Genomic DNA, 15763 nt, shown 5'->3' on the forward strand with positions numbered 1-15763 from the left:
TCTTTGCTCTGTTGATGTTGAAAAAGGTGAGAACTTGAACTTGAGCCAAAAATTCTATAGATTTTTTAGAACAGGGAGGGGGTAGTCTTCCAACTAACTAACTTCAACTAACTCAAGTACTGTCCTAGAGAACAATGGAAATCCCTCCAGGTTGTTTCCTTTTTCTCCTTAATGTTTTGCCCCTTGTTAGTACAGAAATTGCTGAAAATAAGTGCAAATGCTTTCATTTATGCTCTATGGTTTGTATCTAACCATAGACACTATCTTGGATCTCAGATTGATTTGACATGTGCAGTGTGTCATTAGATTCTTCTTCTAAAATAAGAGAGACAAGTGGAGACTATTTTAAAAATAATTTTCACACATGATTATCATACAATATTACAATGTATTATGTGCAAAATTTCATGAAAAAACTTACAAAAGGAAGTAAAATACAATTTGTACTGAGGGTTCTAAAAGTATAGCAAAGGCTATAAAAGGTACAAAGTACATAGGCAACTAGATTAGATGACTATGCATCTTTACACAGTACAGTAACTACTGGCGTTACATTGATGAGATCCTTATACTTTGTGCACCCCCAAACAGACTTGACAAAACGTTCATTTACTCCATTATACATACTTATAACACAAATGGGCTTTTTTGGGTGTATATGCAATTTTTTTTTCCAAACAGCTTCTTAATTAATCAAAGTCACATTACACGGTTTCTGTCCCAAATAATTTGATATTATTAGTTCTGATTTATGTAGGGAAAAAAAAAAACAGAAAAAGGGGGTTATCTTAATTTTTTGCTTATTAAAATTATGTTCAACAGCAAATTACATATGGGCTGTGTCTTGCCAAATCTCATGGCATATTTACAGTACTTTTAGTATTGGTGGTTCCATTCATCTCCCTTCTCCATATCTTTAAGGAGTCTGAACCAGCAGATAATGCTCCTTAGTCCTTGGTTTAAATCGATATTACTCTCTTGACCATTCTCAACATTCATTTCTCTCCTGATTCTCAGAATCACTTGGTTAAAACATGAAACAGCACAAAAGCATGGAGTGTTGAACAAGGTCACAGCACATTAAAGTTCTAATGGCATTCTGTGGCCAGTGTCAGGAACACATTGCTTTAAGAGATCCAGTGGTCTCTCTCCAACAAATAGTCAAAACATCCAGTGACAGAAAAGAGACTTAAAATGCAATCATCTCAAATCCAGCAAGAGATTTGTTTGTATATTAAAGGTTAAAATCACATGCATAATTATAGAATATTTTCAAGTTACAAAAATATCTTAAAAACCAATCCTGACAGTTTACCTGCAACTGCTATAAACATTTCTATGAAATATATATATATATATAAAAAGCCCCACAAAGGTTCTTTGTAAAAAAAAAAAAAGAAGAGAGAGAGAAAGAATCAAAAAGGAAGAGAAAATGATGGAGCTCTTTAGAGACTTATAAAATACTTGATGCACTGCATCGGATAGTCTTGTCAAACTCCTGCTGTTGAACTTGAGAAGAGAGCTTGTACCTTACATATTTATTTAGCATATATACATACACATGATTCAACATAGGACCTAGCTAGGGGGAGACACAATCAGGTATATGGACCATCAAATGGAATTCACCATCTCTGAAGGAGAATCCATCTGATGCAAAAACCCCATGCCTACCTTGCTTGGGCAAAGGAGAGGAAGGTGCCCTTGGCTAATCTCACCTACATAAGGCTTGAGTATCAAAACAGGTGAGTCCTTTTCAAGCACAAGTCCATGGAAGCTGATGGTTAAGGTTCCTGACCCTACCCCCAGCTTTGGAGGCACCACAGGGAAGTCCAACAGTCACACATTCCTTTTATGAGGTGGTGAGGTCCCCATTTTTTCTATGAGATGGTAAGGTTCCCATTTCTTCTATGAGGTGCTGAGGTCTTCGTCCTCATTCTGGAAGATGATACCATAAGGATCACTCTTGATGCGCTTGTAGACAAAGTGGAAGATGTGGGGCTGGGGACGGCTGTGCAGCTCGGCCTTAATTTTCTGAGGGTATGTGTCCTCAGCCAGTTGCTGCCAGGTTTCATCAACGAAGAGGAAAAGACTATATTCCTGTGGATCCCCTACCTTAAACTTCTCGGCACAGAGCTGACACACATCCTCTGTGGTGACATACGGCCTCACCAGGAGGGTCTTGCCTGTACAGCCACTGCTGACCTCCTGAAAGGCAACTCGCAGGTAATTCTGCGTAGAGAAAAGAAAGAGATCGATGTTGAAGACAGGGCCAGAAGGAAATAAGATAGAGTAATGGACAAGCAAAGAGAGATACAAAAAAAACACATGTCTCTTGTGACTCTACCTGGCTCTAGAACAGCCTGAAGAATAGCTAGAAGGTCTGAGTTGCTGTGTATCAATTTATTTATTTACAGTCATTATTTTATTTTATCATCCTCCTTTCCATCCTTCCTCACTCTCCCACCATGGTAAGTTCAGTTCTGTCCATTCTCAGGGTCTGTTGCCTTTTTGTTGCTATATTTTAATTCCTTGCCAATAGAAGAAGTGGAAGTCCCTTCAGTCCTATTGTGATCTTTTAGTGTCCCTCACAAGTCTGTTTAAGAAATCCCTGAGATGTGCTGAAAGATAGTATAGCAGAGAAGCCATCTGTTTTACATGAAGCAGTCTTACATTTGATCTCTGGCAATATACAGTCCTTTAAACAGTCAGGAGTAAGTTCTGAGCTCTGCAGGGTATGTCCCCCAACACCCCCCCCCCCCAAAAGAAAAGTCTGCTGGATAAGAAGTGCAGAGAAAATATAGTAGGTAAGGTGTTTGTCTTGCATGGGTTTAATTCCCAACACTGTGTAGAAAATTATAGCCCCAAAATTAAAAAATAAAACTAATAAAATAATAAATTAAGGAGCAGGAGAGAGCACAGAGATAGGGTGCTTGCCTTGCAAATAGCTGATCCATGATGAATGGTAGTTCAGGAGTAACCCCTGAGTGCCTCTGGGTATGACCCCCTCCAAAAAATTATAAATAAATAAATAAATAAATAAAAGATAGGGTTATTCAGTGCATGTGATGGGCCCCAGTGGAAACCGTAAAGCTCTCTAGAGCTGAACCTACTTCTTCTCTCTAAGTACCAAACTCTTTTGGGAAGTTACTACTCCCTGGCACCAGGCACATCCCACTGTAGAGCCCTGCAGGGCTAAGCTCAAATGCTCAATCCAAAGTTATTTATGTTTTTTTTTTTGGCGGGGGGAAGGAAGGATAGTAGTGCTCCCTTACTAGTGCTCAGCACTCAGGGATCACTCCTGGTAGTGATTATGGATTTGAATATGGGATCATGGATGTGGGGAAACCATATTCAGTGCTCAGGATCAAACCAGGGCTGGAAGGCAAGTGCCCTGAACCCAATACTCTCGATTTAGCCCCATCAGATGCTCAGTTAAATCACTAGCTGGACCCAGCTGCCATAGTTAATGCTGCTAGTGAGAGTTTGCAGGTTCTTCTGTTCTTTGAGGTGGGGATGAAGGATGATGGGTTAGATATTGCTAGATGTTGTGCCTGTGTCTCTTTCCAGAAAGATCAGCCACGTGCAGTGTTAACTGGTTTGTTTCCACCCGCTGGACTCAGGAAACCATATCTGTGCTTCCTGTGCCAACAGCTTCCTCCTGCTCCAACTTCCATCGGTTGGGGGCACCAAGCTGAAAGGCTGGGGGAAAGAATCCCGCCTTCATTTGACTTTGTTTTCTCAATGGCAGCAAAACTTGGGCTGAACCCATTGATTCTCCCTTCGCCCTCCATTCAGAGAAAACAGAGAAGTGAAATAACAAGGTCAGAGGGTGTTTAAAAATATCCCTTTCCTGGAGCTGGAGCAATAGTACATCGGGTAAGGCGATTGCCTTGCATATGGCTGATCTGGCATCCTACATGGTCCCCTGAATCCACCAAGAATGACCCCTGCATGCAGAGCCAGGAGTAAACCCTGACTACCACTGGCTGTGCCCTCCCCGAAAAATCCTCTTCCTGCCAGATGATTCTATCAAGTGGGGACACCAAAGGTGCCCTGGAATCACTGTGCAGAGCAAACTGGAGGGCAAAGAACTAGCCATTGTTGGGGAGCAGCTCAGTGTTCAGTGTTTCTGGTTTGGTTTTGGGTCACACCTAGTGATGCTTAGAGGTCATTCCTGGCTGTATACTCAGGAGTTATTCCTGATGATTCTCAGAGGACCATATGGGATGCTGGAGATCAAACCTGGGTTTATCATGTTCAAGAACCCTACGCTTTGTACTATGGCTTGGGCCCAAATGGTTGAGTCTCTGTGGGGAAGGCATTTGCCTTGACAGCCGACATTGATTCAGTCCTCAGCACGTCCCAGTGGTTCTCTGAACCCTTCTAAGAGTGATCCCTAAGTGAGAGCTAAAAGTAGGCCCTGAATACCATCCAATGAGACCTAAATCAATCCCCCCCCCACACACACACACAAAATACAAGTCCTCAGGGCAGCCACAGCAACCTCTGAGTCCCCTCAGCATACCTGGAAATCATCCACCGATGGAATGGTCCTGTTGGTGGTTCTTCTTTTGTGCCACTGTCGCAAAGTATCTCTGGCCTCAGAGCTGAGCAGTCTGGCAGCTTGTTCTTCTTGAAAATTCTTGATCAGGGAGAGTGCGCCATAGGCACTAGTCAAGTAATAGCCTCCTGGATAAAGCACAAAGAATGAGCAAGATCAGCCAGGTGTTCCTGCTCTGTTGCTAACAGCAAAGGCCAGTAGAGAAAAGACCAGGCTTCCCATTTCTTCCATTCTCCCACAGAGGTGGAGAAGCAAGGCCTCTCTCAGACATCATTCATGCATTCATCCCCAGGGGTGTACTGGATGGTCCCACCCTGGGCCGGGCTAAGGGACTGAGAAAGAATTGCCATTCTCCTCGGAAAGACTGAAGAAAACTTCTTAATTATTTAAGTGCAATGGGGAAACTTGTAGCAGGTCAGGCTGTGGAAGAGAAGGGGGCAGTATGAGTGATATCTGAATCCTTGACCTCAGAGAAGTCTCTTCTGATAATGCCTGCCTGGAAGCTTTTCCTTCAGGGATGACTTTTGCTCAGCTGGAAGGAAACTGCGCAAGAACTACAGTCTATCCAGGTGTTTTCAGGAAAAATGGGAGTTACTTTGCAATAATTCACCCCTTCTGGTTTCCTTCCTCAGGCAATACTGTGACATTTGGGACAGAGTGACTGACAGGGCAAAGTAAGTGATTCATGTCCCTTGCTTTTTATATATAGTTGACAATACTTGGGAAGGCTTTGTTCTGTTTAGGATGTATTGAAAGATTCACAACATAGACTCCTAGTTTTGTTCTAAACACTAAGATGCCTATGGGAGGGTGGGTGGGTAGTGGATCTTGCAAGCTCTGGTACCACTAGGAGGAGATATAAAATGTTGATTAAAAAGTACTCAGGGTTTACTTCTGGCTCTGTGCTCAGAAATCATCCCTGGAGGTACTCAGGAGGTGCTGGGGATTGAGCCCAGGTCAGCTGTATGCAAAGCAAGATCCTATCCACTGTAGCTCCAGCACCTAAATTAACAAACCCATACGGAATATGTATCATAAATCTATATTGAACCTGTATTGTAAACTCAAATCAGGTAACAAGGAGGGAATGGGTTTGTGAGCAATAGAATGAGTTTCCAGATAGCTGAGAACAGTAGAATCTGAGCTCCTGAATGCAGAGAACAGAATTTAGCTGGTGTTGAAGAAGTCTGGTCTAAAAGTATCCTCTCCACAGCCAGAGTAGTCAGCTGCTAAAGCAATTCCCAGAATTCTCTGTTCAACAAATGATCTATATTCAAGATGCCAGTCTCTCAAAGGAGATTATACTAGAGGCCAGAGCAATAGTACTGAAGGTAGGGCATTTGCCTTGAATGCATTAAAACTTTTTTTTTTGTGTGGTTTTTGGGTCACACCCGGCAGTGCTCAGGGGTTACTCCTGGCTTCATGCACAGAAATTGCTCCTGGCAGGTACGGGGACCATATGGGACGCCGGGATTTGAACCGATGATCTTCTGCATGAAAGGTAAACGCCTTACCTCCATGCTATCTCTCCAGCCCCACATTAAAACTTTTGTTTGTTTTTTAAATTAGTTTTTGGACCACACACAGCATGCAGGGGTTACTCGTGACTCTGCACTCAGAAATTGCTCCTGGCAGGCTTGGGGAATGCCGGGAATTGAACCTGAGTCTGACCCAAGTCGGCTTCGTGCAAGGCAAATGCCTACCACTGTGCTATCACTCTTTGAACTCCAACACCTCATACTATCCCCCAAGCACTGCCAGGGCTAATTCCTAATTGCAGAACCAGGAGTAACTCCTGAACATCATTTAGTGTGGTCCTCAACCCCAACAACAACAACAACTAAAACCCCCCAAAAATCAAGGTGGATGATACAGCCCCTTTGGAACCCAAACTATCCAAAAGTGCCTTAGGTTTTATGGGTGTGTGTGTGTGCTTTCTATTGATATGCTTAAAGAAGGTAGGCTTCCAGGGGAACACTGAATAGTTTTATTTTCCTGAATAAAGGACTATTATGTTTGGGGGCCTCTGATAATAAGCACAATCCCCTGAGAAATCACTTTGGACAAGTATCAGGAAAGAGCCATGTTGTTGTTTTCATGGGACTGACAGACTGGAGGCCAGGAAGTTGCATCATCTCATCCCACATCTGTGCACAGCACAGACAGACTGGGCGGATTGCTCTCAAGTTACTCAGCAGTTTATTTTCCTTCTTGGATTTGCCTCACATCAACATGTCTTGGCAGAAATTCCCTCTCCTTCCACAACATATAGGTAGGTATTTCATCATGGAAAGAATTTGGGTGTTTGTCACTGTGGTGCCCTTTCTGGAATATAATAACCTTGACTCTGTCTTTTGAAAGAAAACAATCGGAGCACGTGCATTGTGAATCTTATTTCTATTCATGCTCTTTGAGTGAGTAGTAAATTATGTCACAGAATTCTTTTCTTTTCTCCAGTATGTTTTAGTTAGGGTTTGTGTAGAAAGCTCCATGACAGGATTTCTCATGGAAGGCCTCACACCATGAGTACACCATTACTCCAACCCCCAATTTGGCCCACAAATGTGTTCCTTAATCTCTTCAGAACTCAATGTAGGGTTTTCTTTTCATGGGGAACTGCCCTCCTCTGTCCCTCTGAGGGATTTGTGCTGACTCAGGATTCATGAGACCTATCTTTTCATTCTGTCTCCACACCCCAGGCAGATCTGAATGAGCCTCTTTCATACTTTTTACCCTCTTCACCCGGTTATCTGTCCTCAATAATATTCACTGACTCTGGCACTAGGCTCTCCCAGAAGAACCACAGAGAGAACCTGGCTGGTTTCTCAGGGCCTGTTCTACTGGGTTTGGCTGGAGAGGAAATGCCTGTGGTTTTGTCCATGGATTAGGAGCTTACTTTGGTCTCCAGGTCAGGAGACCTGCTTTCTACTGCATTTTTAGATGTATCTGATAGATAATTTGGGGACATAAGACTATAATCAAGGGGCCGGGCGGTGGCGCTAAAGGTAAGGTGCCTGCCTTGCCTGCGCTAGCCTTGGACGGACCGCGGTTCGATCCCCCGGTGTCCCATATGGTCCCCCAAGCCAGGAGCAACTTCTGAGCACATAGCCAGGAGTAACCCCTGAGCGTTACCGGGTGTGGCCCAAAAACCAAAAAAAAAAAAAAAAAAAAAAAAAGACTATAATCATGTTTAATTCTGGTATTAAGGGTCTAGGAGTTGTTGGGACTTTGGGAAAAGGGCATGTTAGAACAAACACATGCTTGCAATGTATAGGGGAAGGAATCGGACAGCCACAACTACCTTTCCCATGGTTTCTCCAGAGCAAGACACTGCCCTGGGCTCTGTGCTTGTGACAGGCAAGCAGGTAAGTATTCATAGAAACTGCATGTGAAAGACCAGGTCCACTGTGTCCCTGTTTTCTATCCCTGGACAATATGACAGCACAATGGTTCTGTTTACAGAAGCACTGCAGACCAGGAGGAATAAGTGGGATGATGTGAGGAGATACATTCCAGACCTAGTTTAACTTTGGCTTGTGGACCCAGGGCTTTCATCTTTTACTGCAATTTAAGCAGGTATTTTCATTTATGGAAAAGGCATCATCAGATCTTGTTTAAGTGCACAGCACTTGTGGCAGGGTTATAGTTTTCCTGAAATGTAAGACCTTTTTCTAATTGCTTCCAGATGTTTCTATTCAGAATGTGGTCAATGGTGTGAGCCCAGCATTCTGAGCTAGCTGCTTAGTGCCCTGAGCAATGCAGAACTATGGAACCCAAGTGTCTAAAGGAAATGTACTCCTTCCTCAGTAGGCTTCTAAAAGACCTTCCAAGTCTCAACTCCAATCCTGGCACCATGGCACAACCTTTCTTGAATACTTACTTACAACCAAAGGAATTTCTTCTATCCCCTCTACGTTGCACTAAAATTCTCTTACTGAGTTTCATACTCAATCATGTACTGATCTGTTCATGTGGCAAATAATTTAAAAAAATCAGCCATTCAAAATTGTATTAGCATGTGGAGCCTGGCATAGGAAATGTACACACAGGTACGGTGTCACTGAATTGTATGAAGAACTGGAGAGCAAAAGCTTGATCCTATCTACTTATTTATTTTTTACTTTTGGGTCACGCCTGGGGATACTTAGAGTTACTCCTGGCTCTATACTCAGGAATCACTCCTGGCAGTGCTCAGGGGGACAATACAAAATGTCAGGGATTGAACCCAGGTCGGTTGCATGCAAGGCAAGTGACCTACCTGCTATAACATTGCTCTGGCCCCAACATGTTATTTTTTTGTTTTGTTTTGTTTTTGTTTTGGGGTCACACCCAGAGTGCTCAGGGGTTACTCCTGGCTCTACGCTCAGAAATCGCTCCTGGCAGGCTCAGGGGACCATATGGGATGCCGGGATTCGAACCACCGTCCTTCTGCATGCAAAGCAAACATGCCACCTCCATGCTATCTCTCTGGGCCCCCCCCCCTTTTTTTTTGGCTACACCTGGCCATGTTCAGGGATCAAACCTGGCTCTATGCTCAGAAATCACTCTGATAGGCTCAGGAAACCAGATGGATGCTAGGGACCAAACCTGGGTCAGCCATGTGCAAGGCCAAGACCCTCCTTGCTGTCTTCTACTCTTATTTATTTATTTATTTATTTATTTATTTATTTATTTATTTAAAACACAGTACCTTCTCCATGTAAGAGTGACGGGTCTAAGAGCTCCATCATATATTCGATTTCAGTGTCCAGTTCAAGCATGTCACACTGAGCTATAACATAGGTCAGGACTGGTAAAAAGTCATCCGCTCCATACATCCTCCCTGGAATTAGGAAGAAAAAGAAAGTATTTTCACCAGCAGTTATTTTTTTTTTCCTGTTCTACTTGCTGCCTTTTCTTTCTTTTTTTGTTTCATTTTGGGGCTATACCTAGTGGCACTCAGGGGTTACCCTAACTCTGTGCTCAGGAGTTATTCCTGGCAGGTTCAGGGAACCCTATGGGATGCTGGGGATTGAACCTGGATGGAACGAGAACAAAGCAAATGCCCTCCCTGCTGTGCATTGCTCTGGCCTTCTACTTGCTGCTTTTATTAGCGAGCAAGGACTCATTCCTGGTAAATGTGCTCTTCACCAGGCAGGTGGGCGTTTTAGGAATGCTCTGTACTTTGTGATCCTCCCTGCTACTTAAGCCAGTCTTAACTCACAATTTCAGAATGAATATCTCCGAGTCAGTAAACACATTAGTTAAGTTTTGCATGATCTTCAAGTTGTGCAAGAGAACAGAGCACTTTGAAATACTTTCATTTTCTGCTAGTACAAAATATTCACTTATGTTAGTTCTTAGAGTCATTTTTTCCCTGTTATTTTTTTTAACAGAATAATCATTATTATCAGACCAAACCAAAATGAGAAACAAACCACTTTGTATTCAATGTGGGCAGACTATTTAAATTGCTCACTGGGCATATGTTGAATATATATATTTTCAACTAGGATTGATGTTATCGCCCACTCTTACTGCCCCTCCCACTGGGAATATTTGACATTTTCCTGAGACAATTTCCAACATCACAACTACAGGATGAGGGTGCAGCTGGCATCTGGGATGCAAATAAAGTTTCTCCAGGAAGCAGGGCAGCCCCCACAACCAGGAATGACCGGTTTAAATGCCATTAGCACGCATGTTGAGAAACTGCTTTAGAAGAACATAATCGTGTGCAGATCTGATTTTTGGGGGCTTTTAGAAGTGATTTTATGAACTACAGAAAATACATTGCTGGCATGTGGAATAAATGAAATTTCAAAGGCAACATTCATGTGCTGTTATTACTAGCTCCATATTGGAGCGTATGTTTTACTGTGTCTGCTCAGCAATTTGTGAGACGTGCACACATTCTTTTCTACTCAAGCAGTGGTTCATGGAGGCTGTGTTTTTTTCTGTGGTGCTCCTCCAGAAAGCAATTTTCCCTTGGATGAAAAGTAGGTCATTGTCCTGTCATGACAACAGACTCCCTGAAACCTCAAACAATGCAGGGCTCAGTCGCTATTCATAAATCAGGATGACTTCTGCATCCATCAGATGCAGCTCGGGTGAGATTGAAGGCCTTCCTCTCCAGCATTTGTGAATTCCAATTACATTTTCTCAGCTTGTGGCAGAAGAGACCACCAAGGAAATGGAATCATAAAACTGCGTCATTACCAAATGCTCTGGATTCTGCTGCATGCTATTGACAATAGACACTGAACCCTCCTTGGTTACAATATCATTTGTGACTAATTTTGCATTGTCTCATTTAATCCCCACCTTAGGAAAAATAAGGTCATAGGCATCATATCCAAGTTTATATCCAAAGCGAGGATTCTTTAGACACTGTGTCTAAAAAGGCTGATCTTTTCGGAAGGTGGACAGAGTACCAGAGTTAATTAACTCATTTTCAGAATTAAAATGCAAAGAAACTCAGAGCCTAGGCTGAATTTGGGCTCAATACCCTGAACCAAGTGCTATCCTATGGTTCAAAAATCGTATTGTCTTTTTTGGTATGAGTCATCAGCTAAATGTGAAAAAGTTGGCCAGATATTAGAGTAATACTCCTTTTGTGAACCACTTGGGAGTGAATAGAAGAGAGGTTGAGAATCATGAAGCAACTGGTGGGAAATGAGGAAGAGTCACAACTTGGGGTCACTTACCCGAGTTGTTCTCCATGACGGTGTAAATTAGCTTGCAGACCCTGAGCAGCAGCATGACTTTCTTCTCTGGTGAATACATCTTCTGCATGGTCATAAACTTGACCTTGATCTTCTCTACATCCACAAAATCGGGGGTTGGGGCAAAGACTCCCAGCTCTTGTGGGTTCCTCTGCCGCACAAGTTGCAGGTTCTCCTTAAGTTGCTTCCACGAACCATCAGCCACATGGAAATCTTTCAACATGGCCTCGACATGCCCTTTCAAAGGTTTCAAGATGCACTTGTGCATGGCTTTCTCCAACACTACATCTGCCAAAGAAAGTGCAGCTCCTGTGACCAATGTATGAAGAAAGATGACAAGCAAAATCTGCTTTCTTGGCATGGATAGCTGCCAGTCCATGCATCGGTTACAGTGTCAGCAAGTTAGAACTTGCAAACCAGCAGCAAATTCATTCACACCCAATGTTTTCTTCCCTACAATGCCAGAAAGATGGCATCTTCCCTACCCTACTCAGGATTCACTGTTTCTTTTATTGTATTAAAAACAATTCACATATTTGTTTTAAATATATGATGTATATCCCACTCTTATACCCCAATCCATAAGCTCAGTCTTATGGATTCAAAAGCTCTGTTTTATTTTAAAGCCTAGACTTTCAATTGATCATTCAATTGATAGGTGAGCAAAATTCCCTTAAACTATTTACTGAGAAAGAAATTTAGCTAAATACATGCATTCTCTTAGACTGCATTATGGGCTCTCCAATTATAAGATAGAAGACAGAAGTGAGGCAGTAAATAATATATGACTAAAGTTTGTGGGCTGGATAAAATTTTTAACAACCAGTGTTAATTTTACTGTAGTTTTGTAGCAGAATATCCCTGTTTTTTAGGAAACACACAATAAGTGTGTTTAATAGATAAAGGCACACAAAGCCTGCAATGAACTCTAAAATGGTTCAAAAAGGACTGTGTATTAAAGGGGGAGAAGCAAGCTAATGTGGTAAAGTGCTCACATTCAAAGAATCGAGGTGAAGGTTTACATATGATTTTTGAAAACCTTCTGTAAGTTCAAAATGATTTCAAAATAAAACGTTAAGCTTTTTTGAAGTGTGTTTCTGCTCTGGGTTAGGAAACACTGGTTAGTGTAGGAGGCATTTCCTCCTCTTCTTGGAATGGTTGCACCATGAAACCTATTTTGGCTTTCTTGGCCATTAATATGATCACTCTCATAAAACTGGAGGTCCAGATCAAAGATGATTTCTGCAACAGGTTCTGTTTTTCCAACACAGGATTTTCAATCTCAAGCATTTGCATATTCTCATGGAAGCTTCCTGGAAACACCCAATATCTGACACTGCAGTATAACACCATTTAGAAATCCATGGATACGGTTATGTATTAGATTGGAATACCTGAGGAAGAAACCTAAGACACATGCATCAGATGCACAAGTACTTAAAATAAGTTTCTCGGGGACCGGAACAATGCACAATGGTAGTGCGTTTTCCTTGCATGTAGCTGACCCAGGACAGACCCGGCTCGATTCCCAGCACCCCATATGGTGCCGCAAGTCTGCCAGGAGTGATTTCTGAGCATAAAGCCAGGAGTAACCCCTGAGCACTGCCGGGCTTGGCCCAAAATCCAATAAATAAATAGATAAATAAATAAATGAAAAGCTTGATATAACTCTGGAACAATGGTGAAGCATGAGTCTATAAAGTAAGAAAAAAAACAGAACAACATTATCACTCAGTAGTGAGAGTAGAACAAATTATTTGATTGGCATTGATCATGTTGACTGTACGTCATCCTTTTTTTTTTTTTTTTTTTTGGTTTTTCGGCCACACCCGGTGATGCTCAGGGGATTACTCATGGCTATGTGGGATGCCAGGGGATCGAATCGTGGTCTGTTCTAGGCTAGAGTGCTCAAGGCAGATGCTTTACGGCCTACCACTTTGGCCCTGACTGTATGACATCTTATATAGTCTTAACAATACAAAGTTAACAAGAGGTAGTCTCTTAGTACTTTATCTAATCATCTCATCTACTCCTTATAACAGATCTCATATACTTACATAATATTGCTATTAAGCAAATTTTATGGAAAAACTGGCTTGGAGATGCTTTTTTTTTTTTTTTTTGTGGTTTTTGGACCACACCCGGCGTTGCTCAGGGGTTACTCCTGGATATCTGCTCAGAAATAGCTCCTGGCAGGCACGGGGGACCATATGGGACACCGGGATTCGAACCAACCACCTTTGGTCCTGGACCGGCTGCTTGCAAGGCAAACGCCGCTGTGCGATCTCTCCGGGCCCAGGAGATGCTTTATGTATTGCTTTAGACCAGAGGTCTCAAACTCAATTTAGCTGGGGGCCGCAGGAGGCAAAGTTGAGGTGATCCTTGAGTGCAAAGTCAGTAGTAAGCCTTGAACATTGGGGGGTGTGACCCAAACAACTAAAACAAAACAAAACAAAACAAAAAGATTCCTCTAGGGCAGGGCCACAAAATGTTGTACGGAGGGCCACAAACGGCCCACGGGCCGTGAGTTTGAGACCCCTGCATTAGACTGTATAACTGTTTTACTTTAGTTCCTGTTTTGTGGGGGCCATACCTCGTGGTGTTCATGAAATAAAGAGGCTATACCCAGTGGTGCTTAGGGGCCCAGTTGATGTTGGGGAATCAAATGCAGGACCTTGCATATACAGAGCTGTCCTCTACATTGCCATATCCCCAACCCCTATACAAATGCTCATACAGTTCTTCAGAATAAACATTAACAAATTTTTCATTTGAAAATTCTCAAGCTTTAAGAACACTGGCCATTTTATTCAACTATCCAACATTTCTGAAAATGACATTAATGCTTATCAGTGATCCCTACTCTGTTAAAATTGGATCACCACAGGGGCGGGGGGTGAAAAAAAATTAGATCACCACTAGGAGTAAAAAGTCATGTCAAGCAGAAAGATAGTGATTCGAATCCTGGCATCCCATATGGTCTCCCAAGCCTGCCAGAAGTGATTTCTGAGCATAGAGCCAGAAGTAACCCCTGAGCGCTGCAGGCTGTGACCTCAAAACCAAAACAAACAAACAAAATAACCAAAAGTCATGTCAATTATTATTTAGAGTGTAATGTGAATGTTCCTTCCAGGATTATTTGTCACAATTCCCACACTAGAAACAAACCCAGGGCCCACTCCAAGGGAATGGGTACATATATTAAAATGTCACAGAGGAATTTAGAATGAAAAAGAGCATATTCATTGTAGCTCCCAAGGCAATGTGCATGAATCTTATGGAGAGATTACTGTGTGAAATAAACCATACATAAAAGAGTATCTCCTTTAGCATTTCACTAGTATAAGGTCCAGCAAAAGGGATCGATGATGGCAGTCAGGGTAGCATCTACTATGGGGGTAGGAAAACTGGCCTGCAGAGGAGGAACATGCTTTGTCCAGATTTGATGGAGTTAGTATACATGTGCTTATATATGGAACATTGGTCAAGCTGAGTACTCAAGGTGCACCACTTCACATTTAAGTTAAATGTCAAGCAGCATGTATAAATCAAACGGAAAATAACTGGAGACTGGCCTGAGAGTTTTCATCAGGAACCACAGATCAGTATTACCTTCAAGAGTGAGACTTGAGATGATGAGACTGAAGAAATAGGGCAGTGGGTAGGGCACTTGCCTTGCACGCGGCCAGCGTTTTGATTCTTGGCATTCCCTAGGGTCCCCTGACCTTTCCTGAGTGCAGAACCAGGAGTAACCTCTGAGCATTGCTAGTGTCCCCCTCCAAAAAAAAAAAAAAAAAGAGTGAGGCTGGGGGCCCACTTGGAGAGATAGCAGGGTATTTGCTTTTTATGTACTGAGATACACATAGTCCCTTAAGTCCTTCCAAAAATAATCCCTAAGAACAGAAGTAGGAGTCAACCCTGCACAACCCCAAGCAAAAATAATAAAAATGGAATGTCACAGGGGCTGCAAGCAAGCACTGATGGGTGGTGGGCACCATGTCTACCAGAGAACACTGAAAAAAACCTAAAAGTACTATGTTTTTAACATGACCAGACACAGCTCAGTCATAGCTGAGTGGGCACCTCAAACTCAGTGGTCCAGTCTGAGCTTTTTGTTCTGAGTCATCACATTATTCTGCCTTTCAGCAGAACAATTTACTAGTATATCTGCCCTAGTTCAGCAGAACTGGCAACATGGAGAAATGGAAAGAAGCACCCTGAAAAAAGCCTAGATGTCCCCCTTTACCATCCTAGCATTTTGTTCCAGGTTAGACAAACTCAGGTTAGACAAAGTTTTTCATAAGTTATGACCTTGAGGAAAAAAGATGACTTCCAAACATTAGCTTCCTCATCTGTGAAATGGGATCAACATTTCTTGCAGGGTTTGCCGGATAAGATCTCACACAATGATGGCCTCTATGCACCTGCCACTTAGGAAGCCGGAGAAAAAGATCAGTTGTCTCTTTCCTCTGAATTTAAGATATATGCCTTTAAA

At 42.5% G+C, this 15763-nt stretch overlaps 1 protein-coding gene across 1 annotated transcript in view; it reads right to left on the minus strand.

Annotated features, from left to right (window-relative positions):
• Positions 1-368: 368 nt before the first annotated feature.
• Positions 369-15763, minus strand: part of RIN2 (Ras and Rab interactor 2) — a 116549-nt gene continuing 101154 nt past the window's right edge. The window contains exons 9-12 of the mRNA XM_049774329.1: positions 11251-11556; positions 9255-9386; positions 4529-4692; positions 369-2232 (exon numbers count right to left, since the gene is read on the minus strand). Coding sequence (XP_049630286.1) covers positions 1909-2232; positions 4529-4692; positions 9255-9386; positions 11251-11556 — 926 coding nt within the window. The 3' untranslated portion in view covers positions 369-1908. The remainder of the gene's footprint in view (positions 2233-4528; positions 4693-9254; positions 9387-11250; positions 11557-15763) is intronic.

The sequence above is a fragment of the Suncus etruscus genome, chromosome 6 (genome assembly GCF_024139225.1).
Source record: "Suncus etruscus isolate mSunEtr1 chromosome 6, mSunEtr1.pri.cur, whole genome shotgun sequence".
Lineage (NCBI taxonomy): Eukaryota > Metazoa > Chordata > Mammalia > Eulipotyphla > Soricidae > Suncus > Suncus etruscus.